Genomic DNA, 24,618 nt, shown 5'->3' with positions numbered 1-24,618 from the left:
AGTATTTGCTATTAATAGTGCTTTTGTTTTATATGTGCGATATGCGTGTATCACGTTTTAGCCTCTAAAATTGCTTTAGGTGGACTTCGGTGTGGAGCCTCGTGAGTAGAATCTACAATACTCTGGTCACGATGAATGGGAAACAGCTAAAAACACATTGTTTTCACGCAAGTGCTTAAATAAAGGTCTCCTAACAGTCCTGGCCTGTGTGTGAGCTGAGAGTGTGTGTCCAGCTGTGAAACAGAACTGTGAAACAAACCTGAAGAGGAGTATGGGAAAATCTACCATGGAGTTTGTAACTACCACAGGTTTAAAAATGCTATTGTAAAATGTTTTTGGAACTTAAAGTCTTACAGCATTATTTATTTATTATTATTATTATTATTTTTTACTTTCCACTCTCACAAGCATTCTCCTAGTTCATTAATTAGCAATAGATACTGAAGCCATTGATTTAATGAAATCACCACCTTAACATTTCATAAGCTTATATTCCATACTGTGATGTTCTCCTTATCGTTGATAACTTTGGGTAGTTGTGAAGCCTCCTGCTGCCTCCTGCTTTGTTTTCATATTGACCAGAAATAGCTTTGAGCCAATCTTTCCCGTAAGAGCTCACCCAGTGTTTGTTTAAGCTTGGGCTGAGTTGCACAACTTCAACTTAATGTTTCAGGTTAATTTTTTTTTCCTTAGGTCCTATGCTTACATATGAAGTGTGGAAAGTCTTTACACCAAAGGTTTGAATTTTGGTGTTTTTATTTTGTTTTCCCTTTTTTTTTTTGCAGATACATTTTATGGCTGTAGGTGTTGTAGATATACCACCCCCTAATGTTTTCACATTGCAATGTATGTACTCAGAAAGTTGTCAGTCAGGAATACCAGTAGCTAAAAGGAATGCCAGCTACAGGAATACCAGTAGCTAAGAGACATTTGCAAGTGAAAAGTTATTTCAAAACAAACAATAAAAAAAAAAAGGAAAGCTTCTGATTGAGAAATATCAGGGTAGTGTGGTCAATATAATTCAAATGATTTTTTCTTTTTCTTCAGAAGAAAGTTTGAAATCGTATTGGTTGTGATTAAATAAAGATTGCTTTTCTGAAGAGCAAACAGAATCAGACTGTTTTTTGCTACCTCTGAAAAGGAATTTCTAGGCACTTATCTAGTGGGAGAATGTTAGGGTTGATACAGAATTGCTCTGTATATATTAAATATTTTAAATCCTAAACTAAAAAAAAATAAAAATCCTGACGTTAGCTGCTCAGAATTGTGTGAGAGTTAATGAATTTGGAAGGGCAATGACATTTCAGTAAAAGCAAGACCTGCAGTTAATTATTAATGGCGAGTGGCATGTATCACCACTGTCAGTGGTATTTTTGTTCATCTGCAGCAGCAGTGAAACATAGTTTAATCCTGACTTGTTGGCATTGTGGGTGTGCTGATTGAGGCACTATGGCTATTTTAATATATTTTTTTCTTTTAGTATTTTCTGGAACAGCTTTTAGCCAAGAAAAAACGTAAGTAAAACAAATGCAGTGTTTACTGGAAATGTTACTTGATTGCTGTCAGCTGTATTAGGTGAATAGGTGCAGAATTTCAGTAGAGGCACTACAACAGAGGCTATCCAAATAAACATGTTCTCACAGCAAAGCTCACTGATTTATGCTAACACTAGAAAAAGGGCTGATGCATCTCTAATTGCTCTATTTGCTGTCAGCAAAAGACGTAGAGTCAACTCCTTACCTGCAATGAATTCTTAACATGATGACAAGATAAATATGGAAAAAAGTGAAGCCTGTGCTCACTGGATTCTCTGTAGTGCCTGAAGACAGATACTATGCTGCAGGTTGGAGGAAAGCTCTTATTTAAATGTCTATTTTGTGGTTGTATTCAGCAATGCTTTTGGTTCTTCTGTTAACAGTGGTGTGTAAGAAAGGAATCAATCATAGTGCTCTTGGTGTTTCAGAAAAAGATGAATGTTTATTGTTCAGCAGCACTTCATATATATTTGAGATAGACTCTGTATTCATGTAATAAAGCCTGGTTTGTGGAGTAATGCATACTTCAATTTATAAAGCACTGAAGAAATTAGAGTAATCCTACAGAAGTTTGCTCACATTTGCCTTTACTGTAAATTGCCCCATTTATTCTAGTAAGAGCTGTGCTGGTGGGAAAACTATGCAAGTGTACTGTTTGGAGCATTAACATTTTAAGGGTTCATTTGGGTTGGTTTTGGCAGTGTCTATGTAAGTGAATTGCAAATGAAAATAAGAAACATGAAAGTATAGCTCCATTACCCTTTTATTTTTTTTTTACATTTCATATACAGATACGTCCTTACAGCACCAAGAGTCTTTCGAGTTGGGACATCTGAGAAAGTTGTAGTTCAAGCTTTTGGCTATGAAAATGAATTTGCAGTCAATCTTGCCTTAAGAAGCTTTCCAGATAAGCTTGTTGCTTATTCTTCTGGCCACATTTATTTAAATCCAGACAACAACTTCCAAAATTCTGTAACTGTAACAGTAAGGAATTCTGACTTTTCTTGGCATGTTTTTATTGTTGCATTTAGTTGGAAGTCTTAAGAAAAGACTGTACTGAGTTTACGGTTGCTTAAAATGGGAGGGGAAGCCTACAGCCCTCATTCCTCAAATTGCTTTGTGTACTTTCTTTTATTTTAGTTTGTCTGAAATTGAAATTATATTGGATAAAGCTAGTGCAGAGGAATGAAATCAAAGTTAAATAATTTAATCAAATTATTTCAGAAACATTATCAGATTCAATAGCATTAAAAATATAAAGAGGAAGGAATGGAGATGTGTTTGTTATGGACAAGATGCCTCATCTGAGCATTCAGAGTAAACCAAAATATAACAAAGTTTCATCATGTTTGGCACTGATAAGCTCTAAAGGAACTTAGATGTAACCATAAACCTTGATGACCTGAGGCCAAGGGAGCAGGAAGCTCAGCAGGTTTTACTGAAAGCTGACAACAGATTTTTGCTGAACTGTGATCACCAGGGAGGTGTAACTCGAGGTGACGCCTCCCAGGAGCTGCTTCTCACCTCTGCTTCCCTGTTCATCCAAATTCATCCCACCTCTTGACAAGAAATAGTGCAGAAAATCTACCTGAAAAATATAATAATATTCTTTAACTGTTCTCTCCCAGCTTCAGCCAACTGATCTAGCAGGCCCAGAGGACTCAGTCAAGTATGTGTATTTGGAAGCTGTTTCTCCACATTTTACTGGTTTAAAAAAAATCCCTGTTTCCTACGAGAATGGATTCCTTTTTATTCACACAGACAAACCAATTTATACTCCAGATCAGTCAGGTAAGTAATGCTCATTTCTCCTGGCTGCTATTATTATTTGTATTTTATAAGCCATTTACAGATTGCCAAGGAATTCAGATATAAATGTCCTTAAACTCTTGGCTCATATGATCTCATATGATCAAGAGTTGTTGTATTGCCATCAGCTACTATTTAATTTTTTAATCAGCGGAATAATACTTTGAAATATTTGATCATATGGTAAAAATTAATAATTTCTCACCATATCCTCTCCTCTGGGTCCTCACCTCTCAATTGTCCTGAGAACATACTGAAAATACACACGTTTGTGTAGAAATAGAGATGCATGAATCCTTGCTTTTACTGCATAAATGATATGCTGGGATTTCAATGGTAAAAATTATTTTGACTGTGATGATTCAATATGGAAAAGTATTGGTGCAGGATCTTTCATTGCTAGCATGAATAAATATTGTCTGGGCAGCGTGCTGACCAAAGATCAAGCACATTCCATAAGTATTAAAGACAAAACTCTAATAAAGAAATAAGGTAAAAGGTTTAGGTTTCGATGGGCTTGTTTTGTTGGGTTTTTGTTGTTGTTGCTTTATTTTGTTTTAATATCAACAGTGGTATGACTTTGAGATCTGTTATAATGAATCTTACAGTGAAAGTCAGGGTTTACTCTCTGAATGAAGAACTGCAGCCAGCTCGGCGAGAGACTGTCCTGACTGTTGTGGTATGTTGTAACTGCATTTAATTTCAATGTCATAGCTCACAAGAATAAGAATCCTAGTTACATAGGAAATTGGTGCTATGGGCATACAAGAAAACTGTTAGATAAATGTTTTTGCAGGTATCTTTTAGAAGATCTAAAGAGGACTTTGCACTCTTAGATTTTTTTCAGTTTTGTGATGTAAAACTGTTACAGAACAGAGGAAAGAAAAAGCACAAATTATCCTTAATATCTAGGGAGACAGTTTGTGAGAGAATTTTGATAACGTGATTTTTATACAATTGTTTATTTCATTTAAGATAGAAAACTTATCAGCAGCTCCTGTACTGTATTTTTTAGCTAAATAGGTTTTGTTCTTGTAGTAACTTTCTAGAACATGATGTCCTGCAAAGGTTTCCTCTGAGGTCACTGAATTAAGATTTTTCCTTTTGCTCAGAGTGATTTCTGCTCATTCTCTTCTGTTGTGATTTCAAGGATCCAGATGGTGTAAAAGTGGATATTATAGAAGAAAATGACTTTACTGGAATAGTTTCTTTTCCTGACTTCAAGATTCCTCCTAATCCCAAGTAAATATATTTAATATTCTTTGAGAACCTTTAGCATAATTCTACCTTTTCTTAGAGGCTGTCAGAGTATTCTCTGCTGATACACAGAGTGTGTGTACTTGCAACTGGGTAACTTGTGACATTTCACATAATGTGTTATAATGGTGTAGACAGAGAACTTATGACGAAGCTTTCTCCTTTTTAGTTGACTTTCACATGAATTTTTGTCTGCCATTTCATACATTCAAACAACCAGCATTTTTCCAGTAAGAGCAGCACACAAAATACATGCCTTTACAGTTCTCCCTTTGGTCTTGAGAGGGTGCTGAAGACACACTGAGTTGGCAGAGGCATGCTAGCTTGAAAAGAATGTTTTCTGACCAATTTATTATTCATTGAGAACTCAGCAATAATCTGAACCCATATACAAAATAATTTTGAATCCCTTTTGAAACTGAGTATCTGCTAACAGTAGATGGAATAGTTCTTATTTTGCTGTTATTAACCCAAAAGATTACAGGAACTGGTTTCCTATAAGTTATTTAATGTAAATTATATTTGTGCCTCAGTGCTGTAGTTGGAGAGAGAAGGACCCTAGCAGAAGCCTGCGTGACCCTTTGGAGCATATTTCTCAATTACTATGTTTCAAATAAACAGTAGAATCTTCTCAAAAAAGCATTGTACACATGCAAAAAGTCAGTGCCAAGTTATTCTACATGGTTGTTAACATGAGTTCTTGTTAAGTAGCAATTCTTTCATTTTCAGTATCTATTTTTTAATTTTAAAAATACAATCTGATTGTTGATTTTTTGTAGGTATGGAATTTGGAAGATTGAAGCAAAGTACAAGAAGAATTTCATAACTTCAGCTGTTGCAAAGTTTGAAGTAAAAGAATATGGTAAGGAATGCCTGAAATGTGAATCTTCATTTTTATGTGCCTACTCCATGACATTTAAATATGGCAGCCATGCAGTACAGAGTAACCAAACTCACAAATGCTTAAGGTAGCACAGCCTATTTGGACAGCTATAGGATGCAATATAGTGCCAAGTGGCAATATCAACTCAAGATTGTATGAATACAACTTCCCTATTAATAGTTATTCTTCTGTGTGCTGGTAGTTTTGGCATGGTTGCATTGATACAAAATGTGGAGAGGGCAGAAACAAATAACTTTAGGCTTTATAACTTGCATTGCACTGTGGAGAAGCTGACAGCTGTCAGTGTGTGTAGTGGTATCTTTCTGAGTACCTTCTGGTCATTGTTTAAAAACACTCAAAGTGCCTTTATTTTTTACCCCTTTTTTCAGCTATGCCAAGCTTTTCCATTGTCATAGAGCCAGAAAATAACTTCATTAGTTCTGATAAGTTTGAGAACTTCAGGATTGCTGTGAAAGCTAGGTAAGGAAATTTGCCTTTGATTTCTAAAAGGTGTGTTTTTCTTCTTTACTTCAAGAACAATTTTCTTGTGTTGAGAAGCTTCCTCTTTCCCTAGAAATCATATCATTACAATCCTTTGAGCTCTGCTACAGAATTAAGTGAACCATTTAAAAATTCTTAGGAAGTGATTATTTTTCAGTGTAGACATTTCTTTTCCATTCCTTACTTAAAAAATTGCTCTTCTTAAAAATCATGCTTTATTGCAGCCATTGGGTAAAAACATGTATGTATTGGTTTTTATTCTCAGCTACTTTTATAATAAAAGACTTGCAAAGGCTGATGTTTTTCTACGTTTTGGAATAATTGAAGGAACTGAAAAAAGAATGATGCCTCGTGCAATGCTTGTAACTAAGGTAAGAAAAAGCAAGCCTAAATTGTGTAGACTTCACCTGCTTAATTCAGTACTGATCCAATTCTACTGAGGCTGGGAAGAACGTGTCCCAGCTCTTAGTTTGCACTGGCAGCTATTCAGTGTCAAATTTTCCTTTCTAATCCTTCACCAGCCACACAGAAACATACTTTGCAATAGAAGTCAGAAGCAGCATCTCAAACAGTGTAGCTGCAGTCTGGTTCATTTGTTCACTTGAGTTGCAATTTCTGTGAAGTACATTTTTTGCTGTCTGCTACAGAACAAAAGAAATCAAACATAGGACCAATGCAGTAATAGCAATTCACAATCAGACAATGTTTCTCCCTTTCTCATTTAGTTTGGTCTTTTTGATTTAGTCATTGAAGAATTGTAAATGACATTGTCTTTTCTAAATGAGGAGAGAGAAATCTGTGTTTGGCCTGCATGCAGATTTTGGAACATGTGCTATTGATTCTTTAATCATTTATAATTGTAAGGAAGAAAGAATTCTTTCTTGTTGATTTCTTTAAAAATGTCCACCTTTGATTTTCTTTGAAAATAGTGAACAGAAACATGCTGAAAAGAGAATTTAGGTATAATTTACCTATCTATTATTTTAAGTTATTCACTGTAAATGAATAATTTTCATTTTATTTCAAGATTAGAAATGGAGTTGCTGAGATCAATTTTAACAGTAAGAAAGCAGTGAGTTCTTTAGGATTTCAAAGCCTGGAAGAATTGGATGGGTCATATTTATACATTGCAGCATCAGTAGCAGAGTCTATGGGTGAGTTGCTTTCTGACTGGTTTCAATTGAAATTAGTGGCCCTTGGATGCAATTATTAAGACAGGCATAACATTTTGTTAGGTGGCCTCAGCGGTGAAGTGGAATTTTCTGGAGTCAAATATGCTGTGTCTCCTTACACACTGAGTTTGATTGCTACTCCACTCTTCATAAAGCCTGGGCTTCCATTCTTCATTAAGGTTGGTTAAAGGAAGTATTATTGCTCATTACAACATAAAACCCATCGTGTTACAGTCTTACTATTTTTTGTGACTATTACTGTAGATCTTAACACGCTTCTGATTTCCACTGCCTGTTGACGCTTTTTAAATTTGCTGTTGTAGAAGGTTAACCCCTTGTTTTCTGCTTGAAAAATGTCATTCTTGAAAGAAATATTTTCTGATGAACAGGTGCAGGTGAAGGATACAGTGGATCACTTTGTTGGAAACATCCCTCTACTTATCACTGCAAAATCCTTTAGTCAACAGATGGATGAGACAGAGTTGATTTCAGAGGGTTCAGAATCTGGGAGAAGAGAAACAAGCATAAATGATGGAACTGCTTTGTTTGTTGTTAACATCCCACCAGATAGCAACCTACTGGAGTTTCAAGTGAGTTAAGTTCTTCCATTAATTTGTTTCTCAGACTGTTAAATTGTGTGTTTTTTCCAGTGTTCAGCACGTGGTAAGATTTTGCTCTCAACAGGTAGTTTACAAACTTAGACATTGTTCCCAATAGTCAGTTATGAAACCTAAATGCTATAATAAAACATTACTTCTATATTTAATTGTGTTTGACATAATTCTGAAGCAAAACATCCCAGTTAATCACGTAGTTATTTCATAGTACTCAGATGTTTTATTTAATAACTGAATTATGCGAACTAATCTCTGAGTGCTGCTTTTGTTATGGAGAGGCCTATTATTGACCTTTTCTGCTCTACTTATTATGTGCTTCTATACTACAATTTCTATTTGATTTTGTGTTTATAAATATTTTTATTAAAACATGAAAGCCTTCAGATGGCTTATTTTATTAGTCTCTCTGAAGAGTATATTACAAAATGCTTTTAACATTGTGCTTATTTTCTGAAGCGTAGCTTGCTACTTAAACTATTCAGAAGTCAGGACAAGCAGGTCTTATTTCCTTCTCTGCTACAAAATTTTGTGGACTTTTAATTATCTTTTCAGGTAAGAACTGCTGATCCACACCTTTCAGATGAAAACCAAGCAACCAAAACCTATGAAGCAAGAGTTTATTCATCATTAAGTCAAAGTTATCTTTATATCGACTGGGCTTCAAACCACAAAATACTGAATGTAGGGGATTTCATAAGTATTAACATATACCCACGAAGTCGATACATTCATAATATACATCACTACAGCTATTTGGTAAGTCAGTGGTGTTTCCACATGAAATATTGAATTGTGACTGGATGTATCATCCTAAGTGAAGGACTTTGACAGTCAGGATCTATCATCACCAGAGGATGCATGCTGCTCACACAGCTGTTCAGATTATGCATACTGCCTTCTCTAAAAATGCCAGACCTGTGGTAATAACTTGTTACCAGATTCATGTTTAAATTATATGTTAAAGCTATATTATTATGAATTCTTGTCTGACGTAGGCTGGAATTAAGAAGTAGTAGTGCTAATCTCAAGAGCTATTTCATGAGCTGAATCACCTAAGGAAAGGAAGACAAAGATGCATAGAGACAGCAGCTGTTGTTATGGAACGAGGGAGAGCTGCCTTCCCTTGAACTAGACACACTAGTGCTAAGTGCATTTTTGTGTGTGCTGGATTATACCTAAATGAAAATAACTATTATGCATGAGAGACATTCAACTTCAAATTTGTCTTTTTTTGTTCTCCATCATCTTTCTATTACAGATCACATCAAAAGGGAAGATAGTCAGCTTCGGAACTCAGAAGAGAATTAAAGATTTGGAATACGAGCATCTGTCTTTACAGATAACTCAAGAAATGGTTCCTTCAGCACGTCTTATTGTTTACTATATTGTGGGAGAAGAACCTGCTGAGTTAGTAGCTGATTCTGTTTGGCTAAATGTGGAACAGAAGTGTGGGAGTAGTCTTGATGTGAGTAGTAAAATAGGCACTGAAATTTGTGGGTTTGCATTCATTTTATGATCAGATTTTAACTTGGTATTACACAACTTCTTTAACACTTCCTTGATGTGTTGAAATGTCAACTTTTGGATGCATTGATTTTGAACAATGTATTTTGAAGATTACTGACATTTGTTTCTTGTTTATAGATTAAGTTGCTATCGAGCAAAGAGACACATAAGCCAGCAGAAGTTGTATCACTTAGCATGAAAACACAGCTCCATTCCTATGTTGCTTTGTCATCTGTTGACAAGGCAATATATGGAGTAACAGGAAGAGGAAAGAGAGCAATGGAAAAAGTTAAGTAGCAGCCAAAAAAAGAAAGATAAATTGCTGTTTGTTTTAGGTTCCTATTCAAATCACTGTTACATTTTATGCCTTCTATAAGCCTAAAAATAGAAGAGAAATCTAGAATAAAATCTGTGGGTTTAATTCTGACGGTTCCAAATTATAAAAATAATTAATCTACAATGTCTTGATTTCCAGTAAAAGTAAATTGTGATTTTGAAACCAGATCTGAAAGGTCTCATCAGAAACCTTCGGACTTGGTCAAAAATAGGCTATGGTGTCAGAGAGCCCTGTGCTCAAAGAGGCACAAAATCTATATTTGCTTTTTTATTTTTTCCTATAATCTTTTCAGGTTAATTTTTTTATGGCATACTTTTAAAATGTCATGGCAGTTGCTATCACGTTCATTGGATTATAGAGGTTTTCAGTGCTTGTAGAGTTTTCAATACATGTATATGTTAAGTAAACATACATATCTCTGAAAAAAATTCCATTCCTGTTGTACAATATAGCAGTTCTTTGACACCTCGGAACAGTCAGATACAAAATACAAGGGAGTTTAATAGGAGAATATTTCTAAAAGTTTTAAACAAGCTAGATTGAGTATCAGAACTGTTATAAATACACCTCTGCCTTGATTCTAATGACTTATTAGCTCAGATGTGTGCCACAGAAGCATGACTGTGTTGGTTCTGGTGGTTGAATTAGTCCAATTTTTTGAAATGGTAAGCTTCAGGGTGTTGTGAAGACATTTTCCAGACTAAGGTTGCCTTTCTGCATGTCTCATTCTCTCATTTATCATATGAAATATATAATCTGTTCCACATTTTAGTTAGATGCTAATGCATTTATTCCTCAGATAATGCTGAAATTGGAAAAGAGTGACCTTGGATGTGGTGCTGGAGGAGGACAAAACAATGTTGATGTGTTCCGAATGGCTGGCCTCACATTTTTAACTAATGCAAATGCTGATGATTCGAATGAAGCAGGTATATTCCCTGGTTTTAAATGTGAAATTATGGATTTTCTTTCCTGAAATATTCTCTTGACACTCAGAGTACACTGGAACTTAAAAAATACTTCATAGGAATGTATGTAATACAAAATGGAGTTTTCAGGCAGAAAAGCACTACGGTTTGTGGGTTGGTTATTGCAATTGACTTATTTTTAAGAAAATGCAATAAATTTAAAATGTCTCCCAAATCTGGAATGTGACTTTATGGGTATCTTTTTAAGTGGTCTGTGTTATTATCAAAGAGGTCCTGTGTTTTGTACTTACTTGATTTTTTTTTTTTAACAGGTGAAAAGTGCAATGAAGTTATAAGAACCAAACGGTCTGACTTTGAGGAGCGAGTACTTAAAGAAGGTGTTCACAAAGTTCTTTAAAAGATATTTTTGACAAAATGGCCATGCCCTTTACACATCAAGAAAATGAGTGTTTGTGTAATAGTTTAAATTACTGTTATTTGTGTAATGTAATGGAGAGACTGACAAAGATGGAAGATGGCATTTAATAGGACCCCATTTATAAAGCCTCTTAAACATCTGCTCGGTTTGAAATCAGCAGAATTTGGTACACACTGAGAATGTAGCATATGTGTAGGGTTGGGTTTTTTTATTTTCTGGAAAGGCAGATCTTGGAAACAGTTGTACCACACAGCAGCCACCTGCTGCCAGTGACCAAGGCCGATAGAACAGCTTTTGTCTTTTAAATCTTACTGTACTAAAACTCCTCTAATTCAGAATTGTGATTAAGTGCATTTTAAAAAATACGTTTGTGTTCCTCCTCAGATCTGTACCTCCAGAGAGACTCAGCAAATTTTAGAAGTAAGAGTTGCGTGGCTAATTAAAATGCATGTGAAAATTAAAACTTTATATTAAGGAAGGGAATTGTTTTATTGCTATTTCAGCATCCAAATATAAACATCTAGAAATTCGAAAATGCTGTATGCATGGAGTAAAAGTATATCCAGTAAGTGAGACTTGCAGTGACAGAGCCCGGCGAATTCAGAGTCATCCAAAGTGCATTTCAGCATTCATAAATTGCTGTGAATTTGCAAACAGACTGCGGGAAGAAGAGCCTAATAAGCTCCTAATATTGGCAAGAAAACGTAAGTAGAAGAGCTTTGACTCTTGTGTGGACATGTAGAGACACTCTAGACTCTACTAGAGTGTGAATAAATGTAGAGGTGACAACTTAGTTAATCTGTTCACCCTCTCTGATTACTTTTTTCAGAAGGAATTGTGCCAGTCTCCATAGACTTTGATTTGTTACCCCTACAGAGGGGTGAGAGAGCAGTTCTTTGTTCTGATAGGACTGCTGGAGAGCTATATTCTATTCATCCATGTTTAGAACAAGCAAAAATGTGTTGATCATGTGAAGAGAATGTTAGTTTGAATGCTTAACTTGAAATCCTTTGCCTAGGCCTAAAACAGCCAGTGGATAACATCTCAGGAATGATCAGTGGGAATGTGAAATGTCTTGTCTCCTGTTCTCTCCCTATAATTGCTTGTTAACAGGTTAATCTGTCCAGATACTGAATGGCTGTCCATATGTATAAATAGATGAACTGGAATAAACAGGCTCTTGATTTGGGTATTCAGGTACTTTTTTTTTGTATCAGGACCAACCTGAGGCAAATAGGCTTATAGAATACAGTATCACAAAAGGAAGATATAATGATTTTCATGCCTTTAGTGGAAGGCCTTTGTCAAGTGTTTTTTGGTTGTTTATTTTTCACTTGATTTACTCATCTTCTACAGAATTTGAGGCTCTCTTGGAACTAGATGAGACAGAAGTTCGAAGCTATTTTCCTGAAAGCTGGTTATGGGAAGTTCATCAAGTTTCTCCACGGTACTTCTTTTCTCAAGGAAATTACTAACATCATCAGGTTACTTTCTATAAAGTAAATGCTAACTTGAGATAACCTGTGTAACTTTACACACAGTCACAATGTGTGCTAGGATGCAGTATTGTGTAGGCACACTCTTCCTGTCATGTTCTACATGCAGGAGGTGCTGTCTGGCACCCGGATTGAGTCCCTTTTCTGTTCACTTTTTACCTTGCTAAACACCAGCTTCCATGAAGTCAGCTAAAAACAAGCTTATTCAAACGACTTTCAGTTCCCAGTGCTCTCATCTTGCCTTAGACACTGCAGTTCTTCTGTGCACCTGCTGTTTTTATGTTGATCAGCTGTTGGTGTTAGCGAATAGTTAATGTATGAATGTGCTGACTGTAAAGAAAAACACTTCCAAACACAGGTCAAAGACTTTGTCTGTCACTCTGCCCGATTCGCTGACTACCTGGGAGGTGCAAGGTGTTGGCATTTCTGATAAAGGTAGGTATTGCATCCCAATTCAGTTGTAGCCAAAGAATTAGGTGATTTTTCAGTCTGGATTTTGTAAAACCTCTCAGTTTAGTTCCCATGCATATTCTCAAACGTTCATTTTCTGGTTATAAAAGAGGAAAAGACAACATAAAAATACATATTTTAGGGAAATGAAATTACTTAATTTCCTGCTATGAGGGTAAAAATGGCAGTGCAAGAGAAAGGTGGTCCAGCCTAATGACTTGTGTTTGATGGAGGCCCACAATAAAGAATTAAGAAAGAATATTAAAACATCACAAATAATGAGTGACTCCTCCATAGCACACCTGTGCTGTGACCTGCTATCAATATCTTGGGAACCTGAGGAGAGAAAGAGACAGATTTTCCATTAGATATGGTAGTTTAAACAGAAGAGTTTCTTTTAGTTTTGGGAATGAATAGAAGGAGCAAAAGGACTACGATGTCAGCAAGCATATGAAAGAAATGCACTTGAAAGTGAGTATGTAAAAGAAAGTATATGTGAAGAACAGGAAGCAACAGCTTTGGAAAAAAACAGGGCTATTTCAAAGTGCATTTTTAGAAATGATAAATCATCAGTAAAGGTGGCAAGAATGGTTTATCAGAAGGGAGGACAAGTAGCGTGATTTTATGTGTTTCATTTTGTTAGGTATATGTGTTGCTGCACCACTGGAAGTGCAAGTTGTGAAAGACATCTTCCTTAGCATTCATGTTCCTTATTCTGTGGTGCGAGGAGAACAAATTGAATTAAAAGGATCTGTTTATAACCACAGAGCTTCTGAAATTAAGGTAATTTGTCTTCCTGAATTTTATTGAAATATTATCAAATAAACTGAAAAAATAGCACTTCCTCTATGAGTACCTATTATAAACAGATCTCTTGATCATGTTTCTATAGTCCTTCAGGAAGAGTTAAGTATGCTCTGCTATACTGTGTAACAGTAAAATAAGTTAATCAGTTCATTTCCAGCCATTCCACTGACTCTGATGTTGTCATGGATTTGTGTAGCAAATTTGTCCCATAAAAGTTAAAATACAATCTTTCTACTCCAAATGCTGGGATAAGATATCAAGTAAGTGATGGGATTTTTGGAATAATGTGCTCCAGAGCTAGCAGGTTGTTTTGTCCAGGGACTTGATGCAAAAGAGCTTCTTTTAATGAAGTACATTTAAAGTGAGATGCAAGATTATTGAAAAGTATGTAAAGATGTCTGTGATCCCCAGACACTGCTAAGGAACATTTGTTAGTGTGTCTCTAGTGCAAAAAGCAGCAATTCTGCAATTAACACCAGTAATATTTGTTCATTGTAGACAGAAATAGAGTATTACAGTAATAGAATGCTCAGTAGGATAGTTCAGTGTCTTCAGTATTTCTCTGGTAGTTTCCTGTTGTGAAGATGAACATTTAAAATCTTTCAATGTTTCAGTTCTGTGTTAAAATAGCAGCTGGAGATGGAATCTGTTCTTCTGGAGATTCTGCAACTACTGGAACAAGGATGCACAATTGTGATTTGAAGAATCTGGGTGCTGGTTCCTCAGCACCAATTACGTTCAGGATTCTTCCTTTGGAATTAGGGCTTCACACCATCAACTTCACACTGCTGACAACTGGGAGCAGTGAAACTGTGGTTAAAACATTGCGTGTAAAGGTGAGAGAAAAATGATTATTTCTGATTTTCATATTGATTCAATTACAAAAAGAACAAAATATATGAAATCAATATATGAATATTGCTTTATGTTAATGTTATTTTAGTCCCAAATATCATGTGATATCATAGAATTAATTGAGGTGTACGCAGTGGAAAAATGCGTAGCAGGGTATTGGAGTGTGTGCATTTTATACCTTGCATATGAAGACTGTCAGAAATATACATGTGTATCCAATTAATACATAAGCGAGGAGAGCATGAAATTCTAAGCTACTTGGTTCTGATTTTCAAATGCTTAATCCTATTTCACTGAAAGATATTTTTTGGAGGGGGATCTTACACTTTCCTGAGCTTTCATTTAAATCTTTCGTTAAACCTTCTCAAATACTTTTGGGAAACAGATCACTAACTTAAATATATTGCAGAACAGTCAAGTAGAACTCAGCTCTACAGAAGGATGCAGAAGGCAACTAATGTATTTGTGTGTAACAGTGTTACTGTTCTCTGCTTCTTTCCTCCTAATGCTTACAGCCAGAAGGCATTAAAAAAGAACTTCACGCTGGTGTCACTTTGGATCCACAAGGTGTTTATGGTATGAAAATTGATTCTGTGCATCTGTATATGTTTTCTTTACTTTGTCATTTTCTGGATTCATGCAGTTACGATGCTCAAGTTTTTTGTGATATGAAAAGATTGGCACTTCTCTGTTCTGACATATTCTTTGTGGGACGAGTCCAAGGATGTCTTGTCCTCCCATTGGCTTACAAATCCAGCTCTAAATATCTAGCCTTTGAAAAAATACATTCTTTAGAAACAAACCATTATGTATTTTTAAAAATATGATGTAATGATACTTTTTTCTTTGTGTGCTTGAAAGCTGATCAACAGGTATGTTAGTACTGAAGATGGAATGTATTCTCATTTGATCACAGCTGACTTATGAACTCAAAGATATTTCCTCCTAACAGTAAAGACAAAAGTACGATTACAGTGTTTGCATCTGTTCTTTTTCAACAGATGATATTGTATGCATGCATATTTCTACTTTTCATGTCATTTATTTTTGCTGCTATCGTAGACAGTTGAAACATTTAAATCCAACTGTTTTATCTTAATTCTCTACTGATTTAGATTTTGCTGTGTTATATGTGCATCTTCCTTTGTAGGCTCAATCAAGAGACGACAAGAATTTCGTTATAAAATTCCACTAAACCTGGTCCCTAAAACAAAAATTGATAGAAGTGTCAGTGTAAAAGGTAAATTGTACTGAAGCTTTTGGTATACTATTACTCCATAAACTTAAACTCCCTTTAAATTTGCCTGCATTTATTCTTAGTTTTTTTGCTTTTTTTACCTTTCTAGAAAAGGCTTTGCAGATCACTTAATAAAAAATGATTGCTTATAAGTCAGTCAGATTCTGTCCTTGGATTCACTTTCCTGATCATTCATTTAAGTCAGTTTTGTTATTATACTTTCCACAGGACATCTTTTGGGTGAAGTAATTGCCACAATCCTCAGTCCTGAAGGTCTCAGTGTTCTTACGACTCTGCCGAAGGGCAGTGCAGAGGCAGAGCTCATGAGTATTGCCCCAGTATTTTATGTGTTTCACTACTTGGAAGCATCAAACAACTGGCATGTACTGGGTCCTGAAACCTTAACTTCAAGAACTCAAATGAGGAGGAAGATGAAAGAAGGTAGAAAAATATAACTTCTCTTGCTTCAGATTTGTAGATCTTCATGGACTTTCCTGAATAAGAAAGGTAATGTATCTGAGTGAGCAGATGTAACCTTAATGTCTCTTTTTGTAACTTTCTTTCTGCCTAATATATCCCTTAGGAATTGTAAGCATCTTGTCATTCAGAAATTCTGACTTCTCATACAGCATGTGGAAGAACGGGCAAGCTAGCACATGGTGAGTTGGAAGTCGTTGGATTTGCATGAATGGAAGAGGTTTGAGTCAGTCCTTTGCTTTCATACTATAGCTAATTTTTTGAAGGGTGATATTTACAAATAGGACATGTAGCATCATAGTGAGTTCATATTCTGAAGCATGGTATTTGATCCCTATTATAACATTATTTACCACTAATTATGGCCCACTTGTCAAATTTAAAATTATCTCCAATATCTCTTTGAACTGTGGGAGTGCATTACATACCTAAATCATAAACAATGCAAATCTGTCTAATCTCCAGCAATTTGAGAGCATCTGCAAATGAAAACAAAAATAATGTATTCGATTTCTTTGTCAGGTTGACAGCTTTTGCTTTAAGGATTCTTGGACAAGTGAATCAATATGTAAATCTTGATCAAATTTCTGTTTGTAATACACTTCTGTGGTTCATTGACAACTGCCAAATGCCAGATGGTTCATTCAGTGAATTTTCAGATTATCAACCAGTGAAACTACAGGTATGAAAACTGCATGTTTACTGTGTGTGCAGAGCAGGAACTGAAGTTACAGAAAGTGCAAGATTTTCCAGGCTGCATTTCACCAGAAATCTACTTGGGAGAATTTTGCCAATTTTACCTCTTTGTAACTAATTTAAAGAACAGCACAACATTACAAGTTTCCCTGTCCTCCCACTAAAAGTAGCTGTGTGACAATTCTTAACGTTTAGAAAAAATAAATGTGTAGCTTGATTTTACAAAATTATAGACCTGGCTTGAGGATAAATTTGTTTTTGTCTCTTTTACTAATGTGCTCTTAGCTACAAAAGACTCCACATATTTTCAGGTAAAATCAAATTGATATTTCCTACAGGAATTCCTGTTTCTTTCCTCTCCTAAAACATAAAAAGTTGTAATTATTGAAATTAACTGATACTTCTATTTAATTATATTTAGATATTTTATTTTCTAGGGTACGTTACCCAGAGAAGCTAAAGAAAAATCTTTGTATCTCACAGCATTTTCTGTTATTGGAATTGAAAAATCAATTAAAATGTGCCCTACTCAGGTAAATAACATTTTTTTTCTGCCTGCAGTCACGTTCTGGGATTCTGATTTCTCTATTTTCTTTAACATTTGTTCAAAGAAATCAGCAGGATTTTTTACAGTGACAGAGGTTAAGATTTAGTTGCTTTCAAAATTGGTTAAAGAACAACAACGAAATTCTAGATCACTTTATGGTAAACTGTAGAAAACACTATGCAATCCTATATTGTCTTGATAGATGTGTGTAATAGGTGTATCTAAATATGCATTGTATATGTAAAGTATATACATATACACACATACATAAATGTCTTATAGGTGTAAGCTGCAGTCTGTTTATTTTTTCAGAAAATCCATGATGCTAAAAACAAAGCAGGAGATTATTTGTTGAAAAACACACAGGCTGCTCAAAGCCCCTTTACGATGGCAATAATTTCATATGCTTTAGCTCTTGTGGATTTGAATCATCAGGCTGCAAGATCGTTGTTCTCTGCTCTGAAGAGGGAAGCATCTGTCATAGGTATTGCTTATTAAATTCTCTCAAACTGTGCATCAGACTTGATCCCCAAGTAGATTGTTCTGATCATCAGCTTCTAGAATAAATGTCATTTATCTTCATCTCTTGCTATATGCAGGGAGGGTGCCTCCTTTTCTTCTTGAGCTGCATAGACAACTTGAAACCTTTTTCTGTACTTGTGTAGGTGACCCTCCTATCTATCGTTTTTGGAAAGATGGTTTTAAAACACCAGACCTACATGCTCCCAGTTCTGTTACTGCACAAATGGTTGAAACTACAGCATATGCATTGCTTACTGCTTTGTTGAGAGGAGACAAGAGCTATGCTAATCCGATCATCAAGTGGTTGTCTGAAGAACAAAGATACGGTGGAGGATTTTACTCAACTCAGGTGAGCTTGTAAATACTTTGTTCCCATTCGAAACCTTAAGAGGATACTATCATTAGATGACCCTGCTTGACAATGTCCTGTACATGGCACAAGCATTGAACAGCTCTCATGCCATGGTTTTCTTTGTCTCTTGGAAATACATATTTTTGTGAAGTTCATTATAAACAGAAATTTGCAAGCTGATTCCACTGACTTGAGATAAGCTGAACGAAAGGAGTCATACCAGAAGGCTGTTATAAATCAGAGCCAGTTATAAAACAGAATATTTCATTTTGTGACATGTTCGTTCTTTTTTCCCCAAAAAATGAGGTATGCAATGTAAGAGGGTTTGCAGTTTTGTTTTCTGTGCAAAAACTGTATTAGAATAGAGTGGAATAGTTCAGTTGGAAAGGACTCATACAGACCTTTGAGTCCAGCTGCCAGAGAACTTCAGGTGCTGAATGCCTCTTGAACACTGACAGATACGGGCCATCAACCACCTCTCCAGGAAGCCTGTAGTGATCATACTATGTAGAACATTCCAGTTCATACAAGGCTCCTGATCTTTTCAAATTATAAGGGAGAAAGAACAAATTGCAGAGAGAAAATGACAGGTGTTTGCTATTTACTGTTTGCTAGTCTTTTCTTTAGTGCTTGCATTTGTTTCTTTAAGTTGCACAATTATGCCTGTGAGAATAGCTGTGAGATAGCTTAGCTCTACCTGGAGTGTGCTGCCATGCTGCATGAGCTCTGCAGCAGGTAATGGTTACCAACAAGTGTCATCCTGTTTAAGTTGCAGAAAATGAATTGCTTTGTAACAGTTTTTTTTAGCTTTATATTTTTGTAAGTAAACCTTTAAAATCATTTGCTGACAGGATACTGTTAATGCTCTTGAGGCCTTGACTGAATATTCCCTTCTTGTCAAACGGCTTCATCTGGACATGGGCGTTAAGGTTGCATACAAAAATCATGGAGACCTGCATCTATTCAAACTGACAGAAGATAATTTTGTGGGAAGAACCATGACAGTGAGTGAATGGCATCTCTGCTGAAAAGCCAAAGCAGAATTCTGTTTAATTTAAGTAGTTCCATGAACTTTAGAAGCACTACCAAATTAGCTTAATCTATTGATAAACTGGTATTAATATGACATAGAAAGTGTTCAAGGAATTTGTTTATCTGCTACATTTAATCATTTAGTGTGTTTTTTTTACTGTATAACTCATCTCTGCTTGTTCCTCTCAAGTTGTGTTGTTGTGTTTTTTGGTGGTTGTTTTTTTTTTTTTGTAGAAGCTGTTTGTGGCCTTAATTTGTGTCTGAATATAGAAAAGACAAGCAGTTCATCTGGCTTCAGTTATCTTCTTTACTATTAAAACTATTTATGTTTAACACCAATCCCTTAGGTACCTTTGGATGATGACATATACATAAGCACAGGCAGCAGCACTGGCATAGCTACAATAAATGTAAGCATGCAACCAGTTTCTTATTGGTATCTCCTGTTTGTTAACATGATTGCTGAGAAAGAACATGCAGCTTTTCTTAAGCTATTCCTCTTGTTGCCCTTACTTTTGCACTGAAGGGATGGATGTCATTTTGGCCGTTTTGTACTGAGCTGATGTAGGACAGTATGTGGTACATCACAGTATTTACATTCACAAAACAATCAGGACTTGTTCATGCAGTACTTTTAGTCTTCTAAACACCACCAAGCCAGAGTTGTAGTTTTACTTGTCTCATAATCCTCCAACTCTGTCGTGTCAATGTTAGCATTTGTATGCCATATTTGAGCATTGTTTGCTGTTCCTGTACTGTGCTGTTTGTTTGTAGGTGAGGACAGTATATAATGTAATGGGCACTTCTGAAGAGTCATGTAACTTTGAATTGAAGATTGTTCCAAGGAGAGACGATGGTAAAGAGTTAATGTGGTTTTGAATATTGCTGATCGGGTCAGTGCTTAGGTGGGGGAAGCTTGTTTTGTTTGTCAATGTGCTTCTTATTAGGAATGATATTAATGAATTCTTCCACTGGAAAACAAATTGCTAGAAGCTTTTTTTGCCCTTTTTGAATCTATTGTCTTTTTGTGAATGGAAATATTTTTAGTGTGTTTATGTTGTTGCATTTTTACTCATTTGTAGAAGTGCTATTACAATTGAGGCACTGAGAAATATAAAATTCTAGCAGAAGACAGAAATATAATAGGAGAGTGGTTTGTGGTAAATTCTGCGAGGTACTGAGACTTGTACAACAGGGTGTACAAATGCATTCTGAGCTTTTGCTATGAAGCACTTTTAACAACCGTAGTACATGATAAATCATACTAAGCATTAAAGCTGACATTTTTCCCACATTATAAAATACTTTGGTGTTGTTTGTTTGTGACTGCACAATGGGTTCACATGAGAAGTAGCTACCAAAGCAGTTTTTAAAACTCTCTTTCAATTATGAGAACAGTTGACAAGAATTTGGGTTTGCTATTTCTGAAGTGTTTTCAAATCACTTCTTTGACTCTTCTTGATTTAAAAGGTTACAGAGGGGAAGATGGTGAGCCACTTGGGCGCTTGGAGGCTTGTGCAAAGTAAGTACAGCTGGTGGGGGTTAGTTGGGTAGTTTGTTATTATTTCTGCAGTGATTGAGCCAATGTTTTGTTTTTAAATGTGTCATTTAAACTCAGTGCTGGTTCCAACCATCCTGGATTGCTGAACATTCAGCACTCCTATTTGCAAAGGAGTAATTCCCATCTCTTAAGGGATTTGAGTTGTGCAAGGAAATATATTGTGGCTGTATGTATACATAATGAAATTTCTCTAAGAATGTTATAAGGACTTTCTGCTCTTATATTATTTCTTAGTCATTGTTTTCATATTGCATTAAGTGACATTTATATTCAAATCTTTTTTTTTTTCTTTTTTTTTTTTCCAAGAGAGATTAAAATGATGTGTCTGCTAATCCTCCCTTGTTAATAATAACATCTGGTCTTCTGATCTTGTTTTCTTCATTTTTCTCTATGCATTTGTGTAAGCAATAATCAAGACAAAGGTCATTATTCTTTTGGGAAATAGTTTTCATTGATTGATATCTGAGTGCTCCAGGAAAATAAGTATTAAGAAAAACTCCTTTAAGTATGAGAACTTTCATAAATCTGAAATGATTCATCCTGAATATATTTCTTTGTGATGGTGTTATGAATGTTGATAGAATTTTCCTTGAGATTTCTGAGGTGGCACGCTGAAGATTATTTTTAGTTTCAGTTGTGTTTAAGTAATTTTACTTTTAATATATTTTAGGTACAGGCCCAGCACAAGGGAGCCACAGTCAGGATCTGCTCATGCAGTGATGGACATAAGTTTGGTTAGTGGATTGGAAGCAAATAGAGAAGACTTATCTACTGTAAGTATTAAAGAACATCTTCATTCTGCTGGAGATTTTTCTGACAACTGTGATACTTACTGTTCTTCATCTCTCTCTGTTAAACTAGTAGTGCAGATTCTATTATATTCATTCTATTTTCGTTGCTGCAAAGTACTTCTAATGCTGATGAGAATAGTCTACCTAAGTGTAGAATCTGTAGATTCAGATCACCTTCCTTTTACTGATCAGAAGCCAGACATCTAACTAAAGCTTGTAATACAGGCTCCCTCTGTGATCAGTGGAAAGAGAGAAGTGAATAGAGACTGGCTGCCATTTGTGTTAGGATGATGTTAATCCACCTCTGGAGGGGTTTTATCTGCTAAGTGTAGAGAGGATTCTCTTAGTGTTCACACCTGTTAGGTGCCTGAAATCTGTGAGATGAATCTCCACTGCAGCATCAGTCCACCTTTACTGCAAGACAAAGGCACTCTGAGTTATGGGATTTAAATGGGATGCTAGAAATGGACACAAGTATCCCTTTAAAGACAGTTAGCTTTGTAACTCTTCGTTATCTTCACGCAATGTGTAAAAGGAGTTTCCTTTAAATAAAAAAAAAGGCAAAAAAAAATGAGAGTATAAGCATCATAAGAGGCAATCGGAAAATAGCTTTTTAGGTCTCAAAATTGTGTCAAAGCTACTGACTGAAAAATTTTCAAGGTCATCTAGAAAACTTTATCCATTTTTTTTCTGTTTTTCTTCCCTACAGCTTGCAAGTGGAGTCGACCAGTTGGTAGCTGATTATGAGATAAAAGATGGGCATGTTATTCTGCAGATAGACTCCGTATGTTACCTCTATCATAACTGCAAGAACAACTTTAACTCCTTCTATATTTCCTTTTCACAGCTTCTTCATTCATGTGTCTTTCAAATAGGTGCCAGCTGATCAGTTCCTCTGTGTTGGGTTCCGAATAAGTCAGCTTTTCCATGTTGGAATGCTAAATCCTGGCACATTCACTGTATATGAGTATCATGCACCTGGTATGTATTCCATGTCTCCAACCTTGTGCTTTTTAGCTCTTTATACCTTTTTTGAAGGCTACATTTTTCCCTTCTTCCGCAGCTTTCTCATCCTTGTTATTTTAAGCACAGGTAATTTCTGACTCACAGAATTTCAGTGCTATTTTCCTGGTTTCTCTATATTTATTTATTGTATCCTTTTGGATTTTGTAGATAAAAGATGCACTGTATTTTATAACCCATATGGAAATGAAAAACTTGTGAGGTTGTGTGAAGGAGATGAATGCAGATGCATGGAAGGTAAACTTTTAAAAGATGTTCTTCTATTTCATTTGGTGTGAAAGTGCAGTTCAATGCTTTGGACAAAATCATTTTAAACCACAAAGGAGAATCCTCTGTCCTGTAAAGATACACCTTAATTGCATTAAAAAAACCAACCAAACAAATAAACAATAGCAAAATATTATTGTTACACCATGCACTGCCATCATTACGGTGTTTGTCAGTTACAGTAGATTATCTGGATCAGGTAGAAGCTCATGATGTTTTTTGGGAGGATGCTTGATGACACTGCCTTAACTGTTTGTATTTTCTCTCTCAATGTAGCTGAGTGTAGCAAAGTACAAGAAAGACTAGATCAGTCAATAACTGCTGATACCAGGAGAGAAGTTGCATGCCAGAATGATATTGCATATGGTAATATTTGAATTGTTATTACTTATTTCTCATGCTTTTGCTAAAATTTAAGATATTTAAGAGACATGGACATGACACTGAGAGACACGGGTTAGTGACAGGACGTGGTGGGTGAGGTTGATGGTTGGAATTAGTGATCTTGAAGGTCTTTTCCAATCTAGATGATTCTGTGTGACTTAGGGGTTAGGAGAAGTTGTGGATCATCAGATAAGAGCCAAACAGTGTACAGCTGCAGTCATAATTTTATCAGAATTTAACACAAAGGGATGCTGTATTTTCTGCCTGAGCATCTGTACGACATTTGGAACGTACTGCAGGAAAAAGGAATAAAAAACCTTTGTTTCGTGTTGTTTTGCAGTTTACAAAGTGAACATCTTATCTCGCAGTGAAGAAGGTTACTTTGTAAAGTATTCTGCAACTATTCTGGATTTGTATAAAAGAGGTGAGTGTCCCATTTCTACTGCATGTAACTATTTCACTTAGAGCAAGTGCTGTTTGGTTGATACTGCTTAAGCAGATGACAAAAATCAAGAGTCAAACCTACTCATTTCAGGAGAGAAAAAAACCCTAGCCTCAAATACAGACTTTGAACATTCTTGTCCTAAGAAGGGCAGTGTTTGCACGATGTTTTTAGAAAGTTTTTCTGTATTATAGCTGTTAACAGTCCTAAACTGTAATCAGTTCATCATCTCTTAAGAGATAAAACAAGATGGACATATTCCTGCTGTTTTTCACCCATTTTTTGTTTGAGTTTAATCAATTCGTAAATGGTTTTAATTAATAGAAAATTATTTAATCTGTACAAGGTTTATTAACCATTCTATTTCATTTAGCAATAATTTGCAGGAAACATGTTTGCATCAGCAAATTCTCCTGTTATACAGTAAGTGGCAAATAGCTCACTGTCCCATGCCATAGGACACGTTAGTGTTTCCTAATACAAATGTGATGAGAAATTCTTCTTATGTACTTCTCAATTTTTCAATTCTACTTCAGGACAGGCTTTTGCTCAAAAAAATAACGAAATTACCTTTGTTAAAAAGAAGACCTGTACTGATGTTGAGCTGAGCCCTGGAATGCAGTATTTGATCATGGGAAAAGAAGCCTTAAAGATAAACATGGGTTACAGTTTCAGGTAAGAATCCTCCATCAGAATGTGCTGTGCTGCCAGGTGG

General features: G+C 35.6%; 1 protein-coding gene across 7 annotated transcripts in view; it reads left to right on the top strand.

The window, feature by feature from the left end:
• Positions 1 to 1,365: 1,365 nt before the first annotated feature.
• The window catches only part of C5 (complement C5), a 29,294-nt gene continuing 6,041 nt past the window's right edge, over positions 1,366 to 24,618 (top strand). For 6 of the 7 annotated variants that reach the window (XR_007380657.1, XR_007380656.1, XR_007380654.1 and 3 more), the window contains exons 1-40: positions 1,367 to 1,514; positions 2,327 to 2,519; positions 3,164 to 3,326; positions 3,953 to 4,023; positions 4,495 to 4,586; positions 5,381 to 5,463; positions 5,874 to 5,964; positions 6,251 to 6,356; positions 7,013 to 7,139; positions 7,221 to 7,336; positions 7,547 to 7,747; positions 8,327 to 8,530; positions 9,033 to 9,239; positions 9,419 to 9,568; positions 10,417 to 10,546; positions 10,858 to 10,923; positions 11,468 to 11,668; positions 12,321 to 12,411; positions 12,819 to 12,895; positions 13,554 to 13,693; positions 14,332 to 14,553; positions 15,088 to 15,148; positions 15,723 to 15,812; positions 16,038 to 16,250; positions 16,393 to 16,468; positions 16,809 to 16,968; positions 17,420 to 17,515; positions 17,842 to 18,013; positions 18,195 to 18,400; positions 19,255 to 19,407; positions 19,783 to 19,845; positions 20,210 to 20,291; positions 20,906 to 20,957; positions 21,667 to 21,769; positions 22,497 to 22,571; positions 22,663 to 22,768; positions 22,961 to 23,047; positions 23,354 to 23,443; positions 23,802 to 23,885; positions 24,440 to 24,578. Coding sequence is in view for 2 of the 7 variants with exons in the window: in XM_048966223.1 (XP_048822180.1) it covers positions 1,450 to 1,514; positions 2,327 to 2,519; positions 3,164 to 3,326; positions 3,953 to 4,023; positions 4,495 to 4,586; positions 5,381 to 5,463; positions 5,874 to 5,964; positions 6,251 to 6,356; positions 7,013 to 7,139; positions 7,221 to 7,336; positions 7,547 to 7,747; positions 8,327 to 8,530; positions 9,033 to 9,239; positions 9,419 to 9,568; positions 10,417 to 10,546; positions 10,858 to 10,923; positions 11,468 to 11,668; positions 12,321 to 12,411; positions 12,819 to 12,895; positions 13,554 to 13,693; positions 14,332 to 14,553; positions 15,088 to 15,148; positions 15,723 to 15,812; positions 16,038 to 16,250; positions 16,393 to 16,468; positions 16,809 to 16,968; positions 17,420 to 17,515; positions 17,842 to 18,013; positions 18,195 to 18,400; positions 19,255 to 19,407; positions 19,783 to 19,845; positions 20,210 to 20,291; positions 20,906 to 20,957; positions 21,667 to 21,769; positions 22,497 to 22,571; positions 22,663 to 22,768; positions 22,961 to 23,047; positions 23,354 to 23,443; positions 23,802 to 23,885; positions 24,440 to 24,578 (4,904 nt within the window). In the remaining 5 variants the exon portion in view is untranslated. The other variant, XM_048966224.1, reaches the window with a different exon arrangement.

This window comes from Lagopus muta, chromosome 19 (assembly GCF_023343835.1).
Source record: "Lagopus muta isolate bLagMut1 chromosome 19, bLagMut1 primary, whole genome shotgun sequence".
Classification (NCBI taxonomy): Eukaryota; Metazoa; Chordata; class Aves; order Galliformes; family Phasianidae; genus Lagopus; species Lagopus muta.
The sequence above is the reverse complement of the archived record's forward strand: the minus strand, read 5'-3'. Positions and strand labels throughout refer to the sequence as shown.